This window comes from Ammospiza caudacuta, chromosome 4, assembly GCF_027887145.1.
Source record: "Ammospiza caudacuta isolate bAmmCau1 chromosome 4, bAmmCau1.pri, whole genome shotgun sequence".
Lineage (NCBI taxonomy): Eukaryota > Metazoa > Chordata > Aves > Passeriformes > Passerellidae > Ammospiza > Ammospiza caudacuta.
The window spans coordinates 21,845,490-21,865,533 of record NC_080596.1 but is presented as its reverse complement, the minus strand read 5'-3'; the positions used below and the strand labels follow the sequence as shown (position 1 = coordinate 21,865,533).

The 20,044-nt window shown below is 43.3% G+C and overlaps 1 protein-coding gene across 1 annotated transcript in view; it reads left to right on the top strand.

Annotated features, from left to right (window-relative positions):
* The first annotated feature begins 940 nt into the window (after positions 1 to 940).
* Positions 941 to 20,044, top strand: part of ZNF827 (zinc finger protein 827) — a 98,619-nt gene continuing 79,515 nt past the window's right edge. The window contains exons 1-2 of the mRNA XM_058804308.1: positions 941 to 1,042; positions 1,153 to 1,588. Coding sequence (XP_058660291.1) covers positions 941 to 1,042; positions 1,153 to 1,588 — 538 coding nt within the window. The remainder of the gene's footprint in view (positions 1,043 to 1,152; positions 1,589 to 20,044) is intronic.

The following is a 20,044-nucleotide window of genomic DNA, read 5'->3' as shown; positions in this document are numbered from 1 at the left end:
GGGCGGCGAGAGGGGAAGCGGCTGCTGGCGTCTTGTGCGGAACCAGCCGAGAGGTCTGTCCCCGGCTAAAGGTTGCGGAGGGGCTGGGCGGCCCGGGAGCGGGGGGTAGGCGGGCAGCGGCTGCCGAGGGGGCCGGCGGGGCACCCCACACCGACCCCGGGGCCACCCCGGAGGGGGCCGCGGCCGCCGCCGCCGGCGTGGGAGGGGGCGGCGGGGAGGCAGACCGTGGCAGGCGAGGTCCCTGCAGAGCAGGGAGAGGAGGCGGCGGCGGGCTCCGGGCTCCTCCTGGCCGCAGTGAAATGAAGGGTCAGGCGAGCCAGGCGAGACTCAGGCTTCGGCGGCTCTGCCCCAGACGAGAGCAGCAGAGCACAGGGCTAAAGTGCATCCGATCCTCCGCCCGCGGGCACCCACTGCGCTCGCACACACACACACGCATCCACACACACATCCCCTGACACGGCTCACCCTGCCCTGCTCCCGATCGCTCCCTCCCCCCTCCCTGCCTGTTTCTCCCCTCTTTGCAAAACAGTTAACTTTTCTCCCGCTCCCTCTCCCCCCCTCTGCTTGTATTCAGCGCTCGGCAGCTATTGAGAGGGAGGCGGAGAGGAGGGGAAGGGACCTAAAAATACTCTGCCCCTGCATGGCCCCAGGGCTGCTTTAAGGAGAGCGTGGGGTGGATGGAGGGGGTCATTTGTCTGTCCCCGACACATCTGCTCGGAGCGTGCCTGCAGCCCCTCCGCGCCGAGCTCGGGGCAGGGCGAGAGCTGAGCCGCCGGTGCCGGAGCCGGGCTCGGTCACCGGGAGTTCACCGGGGCGGCTCCTGCCCCTGCCCGCGGGGCGCCGCTGCGGGCGGAGCGCGGCCCGGCCCCCGCTCCGCTCTGCGGGCACAAGGCTAGGGCAGCGCTCCCCGCGCCCTTCCCGCACCGGCATATGGGCCAGGATGGGAGATGGGGGCGCGGGGGGCGGCAGGCTGGGGGCGAGGGGGAAGCGGTCGCAGCCCCCCAAAGATTTGTCTCCCTTTTTCCCTTCCTGCCGCCTCGAGGCAAGGGCATGAGTTGTGGTGGGCTTGCTTCGGGGGGGTTGATGTTTGAGGTTGGTTTTGGGGATTTCCTCCCCCTTTCTCCCTTCCTCTTGCCGTTTGCCCCCGCACAGCCCTTTGGGGTCCGCTCGCCGGAGGAGCTGAGCAGCAGCCGCGGTTCCTCCCGCAGAGCGTGGCCGGGCTCGGCTCGTGGGGAGCGGCGGGAGAGCAGCGCCCGCCTCTGCAGCGGCCCGGCCCCGGCGCGGCGGGCGGGGGCAGGGGCCAAGCCCGGGCGCTCCGGGGCGTTCCGGGGGGCGGCCGCGGCGGGCCCGGCTCGGCAGGAGCCCCGCGGGGCTCCCGGGACGGGCGGAGGCGGCAGGGCCGCGCCGGGCTGGCGGCTGACCTTGCCCTCGCCCCCGCCCCGGCGCTGCCCTCCGCCCGCCCCTGGGGCTGACATCAAACCTGGGCTCCATCTTAGCTCGGCCGGGCGCTGCCGAGCGCGGCGGCGGGGGCTCGGCTCGGCCCGGCTCGACTCCGCCGGGCCCGGCCCTGCGCTGCCCCCGCCTCCGGGTTGCGGCTGAGGCCGCCCGCGGCCCCGACCTCCTGACCGCCGCGCCGGGGGAAGTCACGGCTTTTTCTGGGCCGAGGAACAATTGCCTTCATTGTGCACATAGACTTCGGCGTGTGTTATTATTTTGATTTTTTTTTTTAAATACTCGGCCTAATTTGTACTTCTTTCGGATTATTTTTGTAGTTCAGTTCATGGGAGGAGGGATTCTTTTTCCCTGGTGTGTGAAAGGAGCACCCACCTTCATCCCACACGAATGCTACCTTTCAGTGTATTTATTTATTTTAATTTCTTTTGCAACTAGATTGCCCTGGATCAAGAGCTGTTATCTGACAATAGTAATGATCCTTTGGTTAACTTAGAGTAATAGTGTTTTAGATCAGGAAAATACCTTGGAATTCAGTGTGCAGATGGTGTAAATAGTGATTTGGTTTGGATGGGGTTTTTTGTTTTATTTTTTTGTTGTCTTTTGGGTTTTTTTTAAGCAACACATTGCTTTAATGGGTACTCAATGTAAAATACGTTTTTATTCTTTAATTCTCGCTGGTTTCAGCAACACATTTGTTAGCGGGACAGAGGGTGTATTTCATGTTGAAGTATCAATGGTGGCAGAAGAATATAAAGTGCCCCATGCCATCCCAGAAGGAGCTGTCAGCCTCTGTGCTCAACCTTGGCTCTGCCCCACTGCAGGTGCCGTGCTGTGGTTCACTCCCAAGTCATGTTACAGGTTGCTGCTGGTGCATGAACGCTCTCCGGGACACCTAAGTGATGTAGCATCTTACCAAACCTCCCTGGGATATTTCGGCTTCTGTTGCGATTGTCTGTGAATAAATAGTCACATGTCGACACACAGAATGATTTGTGAATGTTACAGTGTAACTGAGCAAATGTAACTTAGCTTGGCAAGTCCTTGCTGGCTCTAGTGCAGCTTGGGTAGCAAGCCCTGTTCTCAGGATCTCTAGGCCTTCATTAATCCCTCATGCACTGTTACGTACCCGGCAGAGCACCTGAGGATTGCTGTCACTGCTGGCTGGCACCCTGATTTTATACTTCTGCCCACTGACTCCACTGGACAGCCCTCACCTACATCTGCAGGTAGTTTCACTTGAGGAGACTGCCCTGCCAAAAAACATGGTGATGGTGAAGAAGTGCTCTGTACAAGGCTTTGCTGGAGATGTACCAGGCTGCTGCAAGAGTTTAATTCAGTTCCAAGGGAGCTGCTAGATACTGACATCTCAGTGTTTGAGGGAAGAGAGGGGTTGATATTATTAGATACAATAATAATGTGTTTGGGTGGCATCTGCTTAAAATGGCAGAGTTAAGGTTGAGCTTTCAGTCACTGGAGTTGTTTGCAACATAATTTAGTTTGGAAGGGTCTTTTGGAGGTTGTCTGGCCTAGCCCCCTGCTCACAGCAGGATGAACCTCAGGGTTCAGTCCGATGGATGGGCCCTGTGAGGCTCCAGCATTTACATGTATTGTAAAGTGGAGATTTTGTGTCCAAAGAAGCCAAGTTTGGGGAACTGTTTAGCCACAGATGCCAGCAGAATGTCTTCAATCACACTCTGTGAAACACAAAAGAAAGCGCATCCTTCTTAATTTAAGATACAAATGAATGAGGAAAGGATTTTAGGTGTTCCTTGACAGACAATGGCTTGTTCATACCCAAACAAAGTACTGCAGCTGTCTGGATTTGATTTACAATGGCAGAATTAAGTCTATAACTTGAATTTTTTGCCCAGTACATGTGTGTCTTATGATTACGTTTGGATGTGGCTACCTTGGCAAGTCAATCCACTTCCACTGGAATGTTTTAAGGAATTTTGCTCATTTCTGTGTGTTTGTGCATTAGGAGTTTTTTTCCCTTTCAGCTACTTTAGCAGTTAGATATTTGTTTCTCACTTACTCAGCATAAGAATCTTTAAAAATATATATATATATATAAACACAACCCTGTCTTTCTTCTCCTTGTTGCCTCGCTTCCCATTCTACCTCAGGCTGTTGTTTTCTTTACCAAGGATTCCTGAAAGTCTGCTACCTCTGAGCTGCTCGTGTGACTCGGAAGAGCTCAGCCTGGAAAGTAAAAGTTTTGGGAATTCTTCAGGCACTCGAGTAAATGTTTAAGATCCAGAGCACTATGTTGCCTTAAGTGCAGCAATCGATACTCCTTGGGGTTGGTTCTGTCTCAGAGGCTTGTCAGCAGTGCAATTTGCGAATGAATGCCACAATTCCATTTATTCAAAGCTTGCATTTATTACAGTCTCAGGCAGAATTAAATGCTACATTGAGAAGTTTGAACTGCTGCTAGTTTCTGAGGAATGTTTTCAGTGCAGGACAAACTGCAGTGACTGTTTCTGCTGGAGTTGTTTTGTTAAAGGAGGAGATGCAGAATTGATACAGTATTAGTTTCTGTATCAAAAGTTGGATATCTGACTATGAGCTGGTGTAACTCTTCTTCCTTTCATGGTCAGATACAGTGTTGGATGTTCCAGATACTGTGCTGAAGTGTTCAGCTGTTTCTATACAGTAAAAAACACTTGAACTCTGTGAAACTTTTTATTATATTGTGTCTTTATTGCTTGATTATATCATCACAGGAAAAAAGGTGCTGTCAAGTAAATTAACAGTGATTTAGAGCTTCCTTCATTTTTTATTTCTGCAGCTCACTTCATCTGATACTTTCTCATAGTAAGAGAGGATGCATTGGATGGGTTTTTCAAAAGACTTCCCAATGTCAGGAGTGCTTTTGCTGTTTTTTGGTATTTAAGAGTTGCCTCCAAGACAAAACACTTTTGCCAGGAACAGCAATCCTTCTCTTTCAGATGAAATTTTTACTTTACTCACATATGGCATGTATAAGGGGAACCTTTTATTTATTCTTCTAACATGTTTTATTTATTCTTCTAACATGCTTACTATTTTTGACCTCTTACCGCTGCAGGGATCTTGATATGGCATATAGTTCACAAGAGAATCCACATAGGGAAAATTATTATTCTTGATGAGGTTAATAATTTCAATGTTTTCATTATGGTTGTGCTGGTGGTGCTGTAATGCACCTCTCAAATAAACATCAGCCTTTTGGTGGATTGAGTAACAACCCCATTACACCATCTGAAAACACTTCTCTCATTTTGTCCATCTTGTGCTAATGAAGTCTTCACAGATTTTTCAAAAATACCTTCCCCCTTTATGGGGACCCTTTCTGACATGTAAAGTCTGTCTCTTTAAATTTGTATGCTGATTTGTTTCTTACATGAACTAAGTCACTTTTACAAGATCATTCAGTGATAAATGTCTAAAGCAGATCAATGGTAGGCTATGTCTTAGTGTTGTCTGATGGTACAAAATATGGATAAATCACTCTGGAGCATAGATTGGGCTACTAAAGAGTCAGTGTTGTGCTCATTAAGTTAATTAAGTCTTTAGGATCTTATGAGTGAGATTTTAGAGGGGGTAGGGGTGCCAAAGATTTAGAACAAAACCACAAACCTTAGAGTTGGCCAAACAGCAAACCAGCAGGGAGAGCAGTGGAATGGGAAATGTAAGAGCATGCAGACAGAACACATTTTTACTTTTAAAATGGATGAAGAATGAGTATGACTTAATCTTTCTAGCAGAGTGATTGTTGTCTTTCTCATATGTAAGAAGGCAGGAGTAGGAGGAATTAAGTTTAGAAAAAAAAAGAAGGAAGAAGAGGAGCCAGGAGGAGCTGGCTGTTCAAAGTGAAGTATTAGTAATTTCCTATAATTTAATCAGACCAGATCCCAGAGCAAGATAATGAGAGCATGACCTACAAAAGAGGACTTTTTGGAAGTTAAAAGGGTTTCTAACATGAAGCTTCACAAGGCATGTGATTTGTCATGAAACACTGTATAGAGGACTTTTTTTTTCCCTTTCACATTGCAAAGAAATCATAATATAGACAAGAGTTCAGATGGTTAAGGAGAGCTGATATGTCTTGTGTCCAGAATCCTTTTACTATTGCAGCTTTTCAAGCATGACTCTGGAGTTCTTTAAGAGTATATCTTCTAAATAACAGTTTGGGGTTTTTTCCTAGTTTTTTGTTGCCTGGTTTGCTATTCATGGTACATGATTTGTATCATTTGGGTTTACGCATGCAAATCCCTCCAGGATGTTTGGAGGCTAAAGTACCATATGCCTTTCAAAAATAATAGTAATATACAAAATACCTGGACTGCAAAGTAGCCAGCAGTATGTAATAGAATCCAGTTTTCATGGGGATGGGGAGAGTTTTCTTCCTCTCTCTTTTTGCCCCCCAAAGTAAAACTTTTTTTTTGTTCTACCTTAAATGTTTTCTCTGAACAGTATGTGTGATGTATTGATATGGGCATGAAAAATAATAATTTATTTATTTTGAGGTAAAGGAAAAAAACCCCAAACATTCAAAAAGGTGGATGATACCCCTTTCTCCAGGGATTTTCCTTTTTAAATGTAGTTTAATGAAGAACCTCAGACCCATACTTCATTTGAAGGGTACATGCTCTAGGGTAAAGACAGCATCAATGCTGCACTTACAAACTGCATTGTGGCTACTGCAGTGAAGGATTCAGCAACTTGTACCCATAAGCTCACTTTAAAGCTTGTCTTTCAGGTTTTCTTTTTTTGCAGACTTAGTCACCTTTATGGTACTGTTATGCTCCCAAAGACAGTTTCTCTTTTCCTTGCTTGGTATCTTTCTTGGTCTAGACACCAAATATTTTGAATGTCCAGTTTGAATGTCCTGTCTAAACCTGACAGTTTAGGAGTTAGCTCTATTCCTTGAAATTTCTTCTGCCTTTCAAGGGATTTGTTTGGGGCATAATTATACTGAGTATTGGAGTTCCAAGTTAAGCCTAACACTAAGATAAGGCTGTTCCATTTTGCAGGTTAAGAATTCACACAGAGTCTGAGTTAGGGTAGTTTGGAACAACACAAAAGTCATGTTTGGGGTTTTCTTCTGAGAAACATTTAGTGAAGAGAGAAGAACTGGGCTGCATAAACAGTCCTTTTTCCTCATTCTTTTCAGTATTTAGACAACAGGATTGGGAGCAGAGGGGAAAGAGTGACTAGTGCTGATAGCACAGCAGACCAGGAGAGGGAAGGTTGCATGCGAGACTGATGATTTAGTTGCTTAGAATTTGTTTAGAATAAATCCCATTAAAAATTAAAGGGTTACCAAGTGGTAGCAGTCTTTTAATGAGTGGTATAATCAGCAGTTTCAGCAAATGAAATTAGGTTCCAAACATCTGCAGGTTTTTTCTTTTATTTGGGGTGCTCTCACTAGGGTAGAAATAACATTTTTGAAGAAATTCAAAGCTGAGCTAGTGTCCTTATCTCTTTGAATTCTGCATGGCCCTACTCTAAGAGCTCCCTTCCTCAAGAAGGGTTTGTAGCTCTGCTGGCCCTCATCTGGGGTTTGCAGCTTGGATGTGGTTTTCCTCTGTTGCAGGGCTTTCTATGCAGGTGCAAATAATTCTTTCCTGCGTGGTCTCAAGTTTTATCTGAAAGTTTCTGAAAGGGAAAAGATTTGGCACAAACTTGCTTTAAAGTTACAACTTCTCATTTTAGACATGTCTTGAATCTTGGTGCTTGTTACATTGTGTATCAGGGCAAGTAACTTTTAGAAAAATGCATTAAAAGAGTTGCTGTTTTTACTAAGTGTGTTTTTAGCTTAATGAAAAATGTGTGACTTTAATGAACACAAATTCTTTGCAAGCTTCTAGACTTCTCTTTGATTTGTGTAGTAGGACAAATAATTACTCATCTCAAAAATTAAAATACGAACAGATCTTCCTCAACTAGATGATCATTATCTGGAGTGCAAAGTAAGGAACAGAGAGGGTGGCAGACAAGTGCATTTAGACAGCAGCTGGTGGTGTAGCTGTGCTTGTGTGCTTTCTTGAAGCACAGCCAGAGTCTCTCCCTTTATAAACCTCTGTGCCAAATCTAGACCTGGCAACTAATGACTGAGGACCCATTTCTTTATGTGTTTGGAGCAGAACTTCCTCCTACCTACCTCTCTGTTTCTGACACTTTGAGCTGATGAGGAGCCCTTCTCAGGCACCAGAGTAAGCATAACAGCCTAGAGCTGCTCCAATTTCTGCTGCCCCCAGGCTCTCACCCTGCTCCTCATTCTGGAAAGGAAAGGCTGACATAATCCTTTTGTCAATTCTGCTTTGCCAAAGGGAGTTCTTTGCACAGTGAATAACTCTGAAGGGAGCTCTTCTGCCCACCTTGAGGTACTTGAACATTGCCCATAAGACCTAAATATGCTTCATCATAATTGTTTATATTGTCTTCCTGCACAGTGCTGTGCCACACTGAGATAACAAAGCAAGCTCTAAATAAGCTGCCTTGTGTACAGGAGGCTGTTATCACAACAGTGTGCCCAGGTTAATTCAGCTCTACTACTTGTGGGTATATTCCAGTTGGCTCAGATATCACTACATAGCACTTATTTTGTATGGACACACACTCAAAAGAATCAAAGTTGTTGTCTTTGAAGGCTTTTACTGGCCTTCATAAAAGTTCTTGGTAAAGCCCACAGAGTTCTCAGCCAAGAAATGCACTTTGGAAAAGTAAAATCAAGTTCCACTACCACTGTCACACCTGTTTGTTTGTTCAGCAGAAAAAGCTGGGAATGGAATAGACATGAACATGAAACTTCCTCTTCACTTCTACTATTCCCCTTTATGGAAATTTTAGGTGGATTTTACACAGAATGTCAAAACACGTTGCTGTAATTTCTGCTGTGCCTGTGCCCTAAGTAGCCATAGCAGTAGTTTCTTGTCCTTGGAGTTTGGCACAGAATCCTAACTTTCTTTAAAATAAGATAAGTTTTGAGAAATGTCCACTTCTAATTGAGTGCTTGCACATTGGTTATGTGACCTCTGAGTTAAGGCTGAAAGCTGAGGTGTAGTGCATAAAACCATGTGTCTGGGAGTGGGCAGTGCCTGTTCCTTGTGATCTGCTGCTGCTGTGTGCTCTCCTACCACTATGAGTAGCTTCCTAATCCTCTCCTATATGGCTTTGCTTGTTAACCCCAAGCAATCCTCCCAGGGACAGAGAAAGCAGCTGTCTTTGGTAGCAAACACAGCACGACAAAACAAACGCTTCTTGAAACTTCTCTTAGGTACCTTACCATAATGTCATCCTTGTGGGAGGAATTAGAAACTCAGGAATATAATTTGCCATGTTCTAATCTGACTTTGGGAGAGAGGAAAAGATGAAATTATAGGCAACTAGATTCCTGTGATAAGCACAGGAGGGAATAATTTCTGCATCTGAAATCTAAACTTTTTGTTTCTGAACCAGTTGGAAGGTTAATGAGTACAAAACACCTTGGGTGAGCAATGGGGCAGAGTAAAATGGTAAATGAGGAGCCCATTATTTACCAGAAATCGAGCAGGAGAAGTTGCTTATAGCAAAAATAAACAGAAACTAGTTAAAACAAAAAGGGATTTTTGTTAAAGCAGGTGCTGTGATTGTTGTCACCTGCTGTGGTTGAATATTGCCATCCACACAGTTTGTGAGCTCCTCCCTTTGCTTTGTGACCCCTTGATAGGGGTTGTGAGCACAGTAGGGATAATTACAGGCACTGTAGCCCCTTGATCTGAGGCTCCCCATGCTCTGCTTATTGCCACCTGCATATTAAGATGACAGGGATTTCTAGTTGGCTTTGTTGTTTCTTTTACTTTGTTGATCCCTGGAACATCTTTAATAAATGTGTTCTAAAGCAACAATTTCATGTATTTTAAAAGTCCTTTTCCAAGAGTCAATGTTTTGAGTGCTTAATGTGGCTTTTTCTCTTTCTGCATGTTAGTAAAAGGGAAAGAAAGTTCCCAGTGTTTGTTGTTGCTACCTTTCTGACTTCCATAAATAGAATAATTTAAGATGACTTCAGTGAATTCCCTCAACATTATTTTTTAAATTGTACTAAATGTCTATTATCAGGAATGGTCCATCTTTGCAGCCTTCTTCTGATCTCCCTTGTAGTGCTAGGGTGATGCAAATGCTATGGAAGTTGCATTGGTCCCCCAGATGGGGATTCTCATTGCATGGGGATGTTTCTAGGAGAGGAATAATCCTATTATTTCATACATCTTCATATCACTGCAGCTTGGAATAGGTTGTGCATCAGAGATGGGAAGGGTTAGAGATGAAACCACAGCTGAGATGCATTCTGATCTACTTACTGCTTGTTAAGAGCCATTTCCAGCTGCTGCTGCTAAGCTGATCTCCAGGCTGAGGCTGGGTTAGAAACCACAAGGGACAATCTGAGCTCCTGCTGTGCTCCTCCTTTGCCACATACCCAGGTATGTCACAGGAGAGAACCTGGCCCTGCCTGGAAATCAGGCAGGAGTGTTGGCATTATTGAATATGTGGTGGTAACTGTTCTTCTGAATTTAGTGGAATGAGCTGCTTTTGCCAGGATGCCACAGGGATTGCTGGGAAATTGAGATGTCTTATTCATGCTCAGAGAAGGAAATTATGAGCTAGCCAAAGAAGTCAAATAGACATAGTCAGGATGTACAACAGCACATCATCTTATCACGATAGGCAAACACAACCAGTTCTTTGACAGTTTTTCAAACTCCAGTATGTCCTTTCTGTGAAGAGCAGCCAGACAGACACTTGCAGCAATAGAGAGACAGATAGAGAGAGTGTGTTCTTCTGCCTTCCCCAGACAGAAGGGTTAACCTGGGTTAACCTTGTGCCTGGGAGATTAAAACCACCCTTCACAAGCAAAATTTTTTCTCTTGCTATTTTTCTGGTGCTGTGAGCTGTAACTGTGTTCCTTAAACAGCTTTGGGTCCAGGAGTTCTAGATTGCAATGACAGAGCTGTTGGGGTATGTTTGGAGGCTCAGCAGGACAGTATACAGACATCAGATCTCGCTTTTTGAGTGCTTGTTTGGTTAGTTTTGTTTTTTTTTCTAAACTTGTGGCTCAACAGGAAGTTTTCTTTAGAGAATCTTCACACCTATGGGCAGAGCTTCACACATGGCTTTTTTCAGCTTTAATCCTTGTATAGCAATAGTGCACTGATGAGATCTATCTATCTTCTTTTTCTCTTTCTTCAAAAACACTTGTGGTGTAATCACTGTTTTTATTGCTGATAATTCTTCTCTTTTTCACCCTTTGCCAGTCAGTATTTATAATAAGCTTTCTATGCCATCTGAAGAAGATTGGTCAGGAAAAGGTAGGAAAGTAGAGGAAGAAATAGCCATTTTTCATTTTGGCAATAGCAGTACTTTATCAGTGTCACACCCTGAGTGCTATTGGTGGTTTCAGAAGTTAATAGAAAGAGAAGTTGTTTGGAACCGCTTCAAGAGAAGATACAACATGCCTTTAAGCATTGGAGAGAAGTAAAGGTTGCCATTTGTATCATCCCTGACATTTTTGGCCTGCCTTAGGAAATTAGAGACTGTAGTTGTGGAGAAGGCAGATCAGAAGTACCATGTTCTTCTGTAGGGCTTCTGATTGCTCTTTCAGACAAATGTCTCCTGAATTTCTATTTTCTGTGGTAGCTGTAAGACCTCAGAAAGTGCTCTCAAAGATTACCTTGTGCATGAGAGACAAGGAAATTCTGTTTCCTCCACCTTTGTTGGTTGCGTACAGTGCATAGGAGTACAAGCCAGGGAGTTAACCTGCTAACCTGCTGTCCTAGGCACATCTGACCAAACAAAAAATTAATTTCAGCCTAAATGACAGCCTGTTTTCTAGTTAGGTCCTATAGGAAAGATACACTTAGTAGTTTCTTGGGTAAGCTGAGCTAGGCCATTGAGGTTCTGCATCTGTAGAGTAGTTGTCCCTAAGAGGAGCAGAGGTCAGTGGGGAAAAAGTTGGAAAACATGCTTCTTTAAATGACTAGATGTGTTCTGGGTGCTGCTGTGTGTTTTGCAGCTCTGCTGAAAACTTCTAACAGAGCTTTCCTCAAGTGTCAGAGCTGTACTAGGCTTACATCAGTCTGTCCTTGTACAAACCCTGGTCACAGTTTGTCACCTCTCAATTTCCAAACTTGACTGTGCCTCTAAAGAGATACAGGAAACCAGTTATATTGCACATTCCATTGTGTTTAATAACTTCTGTGTGTAGAGGAAGAAGGATGATACTTATAATCATTCTTTTGGTTTCAGTATCTGTGCATTAGCTATTTTCTGTTCTCCTGTTCTAGGAATCTCTTGCTATTGCCAGTGAGAGAGGAGGTATGGAAAGGGAAATTTTACCTGAGATCCTGTGCATCTACCTTGCCATAAGTTTAACATTCCATTTTTAGCCCAAATTAGCTCACTGGCAAGGACCATGGCCTGTAGATTTTCAACACTTCTGCCACCTGGGAGAATTGGACTGTTCTTGAGATTCCCACCAGGGGCACTGAAGCAGCTCTGCCTTGAAGAGGAAATCAATAATTGCAGTGTTTAAGTAGTGTTTGTCTTTACCTTCCTCTACGTTCAAGATTTCTCCCTATTTTATAGACATGAGGGGGGTGCATGGCCTGGGGAGGAAGGTGATTTAGACCTTGTAGGAGGAGATGAGGGATTGGGAACCTCCTGCCCTGTGTTTGTGCTCAGCCAGGCAAGGAGTGGTGATGGAGAAACAGCAGCTGCTCTGTGATGTTCAGGTGGGTTGAGGCAGTTCTGAGGGTCCTACACAGAGCCAGAGTTAATGTGGAACCAGCAGCCTCAAATAATGACAGCAAGGGAGCTTCATTTTCTGGAGCTATCGCTTTGGTATTTAGAAACATTTTTTAAGCAAGCCTGTTGTAATCTTGTTTATAGTAATTAAGGATTTGCTAGTAATTTAAATAGTTGGTTTTGGCAATGTGTGGGTCATCTTCTTATAGGTATTGCTAATGTCAGGTTGAAAACATTTACACAGGAATAAAAGCCAAGGAAGCAGGTAATTGACTGATTTATCAACCTTAGCAGACAATTTTTTCTGATACATGGTGATGGCTATGGTAAATTTACTCTGGATTGCTTAAGGGCACGATCCTATATGGTGTGTACAACACACGAGGGCAACTCCTTGGAATGAATGGGTGAAGGAGCAGGTAATCAGCCAGCCTGGTTTTGGTGCCTCAATTAGCCTTTTGGTCAATGGCTTGTCTCCTAGGAAAGTTGAGAATTGCTATGCACAAGTCAGAACATAGGTGATTTACAGGGTTTTTTTGTGTAGATTTTAGATCAATTTTAGTCTTTCAGGTAACTTGAGAACTTTTTTAAACTTATGGCCATTCCCAGGCCATGATGCCAAGTTGCAGCTGTGATCAGGGAATTATTTATTTTCATTGCAAATTGTCTGTATGCAATAAAGTGATATGTTTGAACACTTTTTTGACTTCTTTTGCCAGCTGCATTGATGCTTGCAACTTCTCCTCTGCTTCCTTTCCACCTGTAAGGGTGACAAAAATCATGTTGCTGTGGTGACCCTGTCAATTTTAGATGACAGGCACACTAAAATGGGTCACAGCTATTGATGGTTAATCAGCAGTGCAATAATCTGTAGCACAAATGCATCACTTTGTTCTTGGCTGCTGTACATTGCGAGGAACATTTGAGAATTCCTGTGCCTCCTCTTTTTACTGTTGGGGTTGTGAGTGCTGAAGTTTGCAGTGCATTTCAGGCAATGAAGATGCATTTTGTCACAGTAAAGGGTTGAGACAGCTGTCACTGCACCCAGGTCTGGGGAGGTGGCAGGTCAGGGGCAGGCCTTAATGAAGATGAATTGTTGGCTGATGAGTAAGAGCACTCAGTAAGAGCAGGCAGTTTATAGATGTAGCTCAAGAGCAGAGAACACAGGTATGCAAAATATAGCAGACCACCAATTTTATTTGTTACCAGGTTAAATGAAGATTAGAAAGCAAAGTTTTCCTGTGTTTTTTGGGGGGGTTTGGTTTTGTTTTGGTTTTTGGCACCTAAAGGATACAAAATGTGACCTAAGAAACTGTAGAATTCATAATTACTTCAGTTTGGTATGGAGGCTCCTGTGACCCAGGACTGAACTACCAGAAAGCACGTAGCCATTTGGAAATGAGTAACTGAGCCTTTGCTTTGCAGCTAGACTATGTTTAAGATAAGGTAGTTTTGTGTTTCTGCTTAGAATTTCCTAATAGAGACACCAGTTCTGTGTTTCACAAGCAACTTCTTAAAGAAGGTTTCATTAATGACCTGCCAAAGGATATAAAATCTTATTCATGGAGTTAGATGCTATTGAAGAATGGCTTTAAAATATTATGGATTACTATACTTAATATTTGATATTCATGTGATTCTCTCACAATAATTTGACCCAGAGTGGAAACTAGAATTCCTCCTTTAGGGAATTTTCTGGTTGTAGCCAGCTTTTGCAAATTGTTTGCTAGAATTGTTTGAGGTTTCATTTTCATAGAAGGCCCATGTTATCATGTTATGAAATTTTGGAATATTTCCCCTCCTTTGTGAGGTAGGCTGACATGACAGGTCTTGTCTCTGTATGCTAAAGATAAGAGAAGTCTTGAGAATAATCTTTAGTTCTTCTTATTTTGGAGGTGCCAGCATCCCTATTATCATATGGTAGTTGATATTTTCTCACTGCAGCAGCCTATTGAGTTAGACATCTTTCTAGAGCAAAACAAATGAGCAATCAAAGTAAATTTTGGCAAACTAGAAACAATTTTAAGGAGTTTTAAAGCTTCTTTATAACTAACAAAAGGTAGAATTTTTAATTGCTGTGGTGAACTTTATGTGTAGGTGGCAAGTGTTCACTGATGTCAAGGATACACTGCATTCCAGGTGCAGGAATCTCTCTGGATAGACTTGCACATGAACCATTTGAACCACCACAGATTGTTAATACTGCTTCCCATTTCCAGCAGGGCTGTGGGAATAACTGTGGAACTCCTGTTCATATAGTTTTTCCTCTACTTTATAATAATCTATCAGAGTAAAAAACTGATATCATAGCTGGTTTTAAAAGACACAGGGAAGCCTGAAATTCCTGATAAGGAACTTTAATCTGGCTCAGAAGTTGCTGGCTAAAAATTGTTTGGTTTTATAGGAAATGGTTTATCATCTTCTCTGTTTACATCAGGAAGAAGAGGTGTGTTCCTTTGATATTAATGTACCAACTCCAGGTTTTAGGCTGGCCATATTCCTGTAGTGTCTAAGCCAGTCTGATCAGAATCTTGTGCTCTATGAAATGTGTGCCCAGCCTCAACTACAGGTTATTATAGGATGCTTGTAAGGGCCTGTGGAAGAAACTTTCAGTAAGTCTGGCTGTGGTATTTTGCTCAGCCTCCATAAAACTGTTGCAAGCACATTGGTAACATAAAATAGGCTTTGCAAGGAACATGATTTTCTATTGTTTTACTGACACTTCATGTGTTTTATGAACCTGTCTTGGGGCTACTAGGCAGCCTTTGCAGCATAAGCTGACCTCAGAAATATTTGTTTCTTCTGAAAACCTCCATCATAAAAATCAACTGTCTTTGTATACCTTCTCCCCAGTTATTCTGTGTGTTGATCACAGAACCACAGAATGGGTCAGGTTGGAGGGGACCACAGTGGATCATCTGTTCCACCCTCCCTGCCCAAGCAGGTTCATCCCAGAGCACATGGCATTGGATTGTGTTCAGATGGTTCTTGAATATCTCTAGCAGGAGAGACTCCACAGCCTCTCTGGGCAATCTGTTCCTCTGTGTGGTCACTGCAAAGTAGAGAAGTTCTTCCTCATATTCAGGTGGAACTTCCTGGGCATCAGTTTCTGCTATTGCCTCTTGTCCTATTGCCCAGCCTCACTGAGCAGAGCCTGGTCCATCCTCTTGGCTCCCCCTCCTTTGGATACTTTTATACACTGATGGTCCCTTCTCAGTTGTCTCTACTCAAGGCTGAATGGGCCCAAGTTTCTAAGCCAGTTCCTGTAAGAAGGATGCTCCAGTCCCTTAAATGTCTTTGTAGCTGAGCCAGAGCCCCACATCTATCTTGTGCTGAGGAGCCCAGAACTGGACAGAGCCTTCCAGATTTGCCTCACTAGGACTGAGCAGAGAAATCAGGATCACTCCCCTGGTGATCAAGTTGGGCCAAGTCAGCTGATGGCAGCTTTTTCTGCAGGCTGTTCTTTAGTGGCACACCTCTTGAGAGATGATCTTCAAAAACATTCCCCTCTTCTAGGGTTGTGTGTATTTTGTTCTGTTTCACATGCACACCTCAAGTTCTTCAGTTCACTGGGCCTGAAATACTGGCAAAATCCAGCTAGAATCAACTAATTCTAAATTATAGTAAGCAAATATCATGCATCTATACATGTATATGCATTATTATACATGTGTACTATTTATATGTAACGTTATTATTGATTACTTTATAAGACATACTGCCCTGCCCTCCTACTTTCATGGTTGCTGATTACTGTGCCTGACTGTTAAGATATTATTTCTGGGTCTTTAGAACTCCTCTTGTCTCAGAAAGATGCTGCCTACCAGTTTTAGAGAAGAGGGTTTTTTAATTAGGATCAGAGTCTATGGGGGCCAAGCCAGCTACAGATGTTCCAGATTAGGCTTCTGGAGAAGGCTACATGATACTGACTGCTGTGGCCACCCTGACTGCACAGGCCAGGTCTTCCCTGAGAGGTGTGGTGTGTTGTGGAGGTTTGGGATGGGACAGAGAATCCTCAGGTGGTTTTTCACCGACAGGTCATGATGTACTTTGTACCCCACAAGACTAGATGAGATAGGTGCCTCAGATTTTTGATTCTGCCTGTTTTCTCATTCCTGTCCCCTTTGCATCAATTTTTTTGTTGATTTCTTGACAGAATGAGTGGTTTTCTGCCAAATTGGTGAGTTGAAATTGGCTCATGAAGCAGTCAAAGAACAGAGCAAGTCTAAGGGAGGGCACAGGATCACCACTTCTGTTGGCCTTGAGCTTTTATCACCTCACTGCACTGTAAGGTGATGCCTGTTTCTTTGTGGCTTTAAATATCTGTGCCCCAGTGGAAGTGACCCTCCTCACACACTAATCCCACAGCTACTCACTGTAACCTCCTGCCTCGAACAGGAGAATAGCTAATCTTTCTTGGAGGCAAGAGGTCAAACATCTATCATTCTAGGAGTTCTCTTTTGAACTTGCTTTTGGGGGAGATCAGACTTGTCTTTGTAAGGTCCTGTCTTGTGGTCTGTCAACCATCCCATAGAACCTTCAACAAGTAGTGACAGCTCTTCTCAGGAGAAGATCCATGTGTTTCTGTCCCTTTCCATGGATGCTAGCTAGTAAAAGATGGATCTTTTTGGCAGTTGGTGAAACACACTTGGCACAGTTATTCTGGGGCTTGTGGCTGAAAATAGAAGGCTGCTGCCTCTGTTTACCATCTACCACAATTTCTCTCTCCTCTGAGGGATGGGAAATAAAGGCAGTTTTATGTTGTCTATGATAAGTTTTTTCAGTAATTTGTCCTGATTCCCTTTTTCCTTGGGAGAGTCTATCACACCTGCATTCTGCCTTTGAGAGGAAACTGAGATATTGTACATGTATTTTGGTAATCTATGTCTGTCTAGCAGTTTGCAAACTTGAATATGCCCAATATTACAATATTTGGACACATTCAGTTGTTTGTGTGTATAGGCAAAGCATCTTGAAGAGTTCTAGCTACTGCAAAATAAATAACATTCTCTAATATTTTTTGGCTCTGAGTCCTTTTTTCAGAAAAGCAGTACTAGAGAAATTGTTTGGTGAATAATCTGGAGTTTCATTGTGTGTTGATTTTTTCAAAGTCACTTTAAGTTAGGGATAAAAGTAGGGAATGTATGCCCTGTCTTTAAAAGCTGTGCCTTCCTTTTCCCCTTTCCTCCTTCCCTCCAGTTAGGAAAATCATTATCTTGGAAGATGTGGAGATGAAATAGAGAGTCCTACCTAGGGCTTCTTTCCCTGTCTAATTGTGTGAGTATTTTCACATAACCTAAACACAGGGGAGAAGGACAGAACAGAAGAGCTGTGGCTTTTTGGCAGATCCTTCTTGCAGCTGTGCTGCTCTCTTTAGGTCAGCCTGCAGTAGAGAAATTTGGTTCAAGCACCGGCAGCACTACTAAACCATTTTGTGAGGAGGTCAAGAGTTGAATAATCATCCCGTTGATAAGGAGAGAGCCAGAAATTCCATTCAAAGAGGATGGTGGCTTCCTGTGCTGCTTACCTATTATAGGTCACAGAAATCATGAAGGGAAAATGGGGGACCAAGGCAACTCCAGCACATTACTATTGATGCAACTGTGACTTTTAAGTCTTATTTGCTGCTGTAGATATATTAAAAGGAGTTAAGGCAGGCCTTTGTGGTTTTATTAAAATCATGATTTTCTAGCAGGCATCCCTATGGGAAAATCAACATAGCTGCTGCTCTGGACATACAACCTCATCAGATGTGGCTGTACATGCTTTTTAGAGTTAGAAACTGTGAGGTGTGCCCCACTTCTTGGAGGTAGTTTTACAGCACACACATCTGCATGGTTTGGTGAGTGTGGGAACCCCTAAAAGTTGTTCAGCCCAAAGATATTACATTCACCCTTTTTTTTTTAATTTAATTTGAAATGCTTCAAAATCAGCCTAAATGCCAAAAGGGTATTTTGTAGGCAGGCAGCTAGACTGAGCAATTTATGTAGGATACCACAGAATAGATTTTCCAGATATGACTGTATGACTGTCATTTTTAGGTCTGTGCCTTGTGATTTCTGTAGTACCTGACGGTGAAATAAGCAAGGGCTTATGTGAAGCTGACACTCAGAGAAAATGTGAATTAGAAAGTGATGTGATATTAGCAAGTGGTCTCTTGCAATTATTCTTTCTCCTTGCTAAAGTGATGTGCCTACACAGTTTACCTAGTTCACCTAAAGGTATCCATTGTATTTGGTCTTTAGCTCCTTCAATCTTTCCTCCTCCATATTATCTGTCTGCAAAGGTAAGATGGGGACAAGGGGAGCCTGTACTCATCTTGAATTAACAGCCACCATGTGATGGGCAAACATGTCCTGTTTGAATATGATGGTGATGACAAGTCATGATGGAACCTGGGTTACAGCAGGAAAGGGTTTCCTGAACTGGACTGCCAGGACAGCAAATTCTGCCCTGTGGCCTGATTCCCTAGTCCTCATTTAAGGGTTCTAAGAAACCAATCAGGAAGGACTAGAACAAAAGAATCCACCCTGGAGGCTGGATATGAGCATTCCACTTCACTGCCTTTTCCATGACTGGTTAAATTCTTACAGTTATCCTTGCCTTCTCAGTTGTCAGATGTTTCTTCTCTTCACTCATTCCACTTTTCTTGCTGTCACTGGTAAAAGTCACCCAAGGCTAAATCCTAGCTTGCTCAGGTATTGTCTCTGCCTTATTTTTGATGCATCTGCCTATTTACTTGGCCTTAAACTGATTGCTCAACCGAGCCAGTCAGTGTTACCGCAGCACTCCTCTTGGATGGCCTCCTGCTTCATTTAAGTTTAATGTGCTCTTTTAAATTCTTTAGGTATCTTTGCAGAGCTCCTCAGTTCCCTGGTGTAAAGCTATCACTTAATCCCAGCTCTTTCAGTAGGCCTAGGTACAGGGTTCAGTGTAAAATTATCTAAAGGATGGTTTATGGTAGGTGCTAGAGATGAAAGGATAGAGTTGTTGGGGTAGCAAATTAGGAAGATGATTTGGGTGTCAAATGGACAACAAATGTAATTGTAACTTTATTAGATCGATGCAAACTTGAATGATCATATCTGAAATCCTTGTGCAAATCAAGATAATTGATACCAAGATAATAAAGATGAGGTTTGGCTCTCCTATATCTTTAAATCTTGGTTCTGTAGGTTCCCAGTTTTTCCTTGAAATGTAAGAGCTGAAAAAAGGGCAATTTTGATTAATTTATCTCATGAGCAATTTTCCTGTATGCATTTATTTGAAATTATTTTACTTCCACCTACTTTTGCATTTGCTTTAATTTTCATTCTGTAATCCCATCATTACAATTACCGTATGTTTCCTATCACTGCAGCATATGGATTTCTATATTGAAGTTCTGTAATTTACTCATTTCAGTGAATGATTAAAGTAGAATTTTGTCCTGCTTAGCATGAAAAATCATTCTCTGGGGTGGGTTCCTTAGCTGTAGCCTCTTCTCAGATAATTTCTAGTGTTTCAAATGGTGTTCTTCCCATCAAGTTTTCGCTGCCCATGTCTGTTGCTCAGTAACACAACTTTGAGACTCTTCCCTTTCCTGGAGATCCAACTCACTACATTGATATTTCTCCCCTCCAAGTCCTACAAAGCAAAGCTATGGATCATCTCACACTTGCCACTTTCTGGAATGGCATGTGTACATTGCAGTGGGTACAGTTAAAGTTTCCAGCATTTGAGCTGAGTGACTCAGCGTATAAATCAACAAACATGTTTGTATTTTTCAGTTTTCAGATATAAGTAGTTTGAGCAAGTTAATATTTACATTTCTATTGGTACC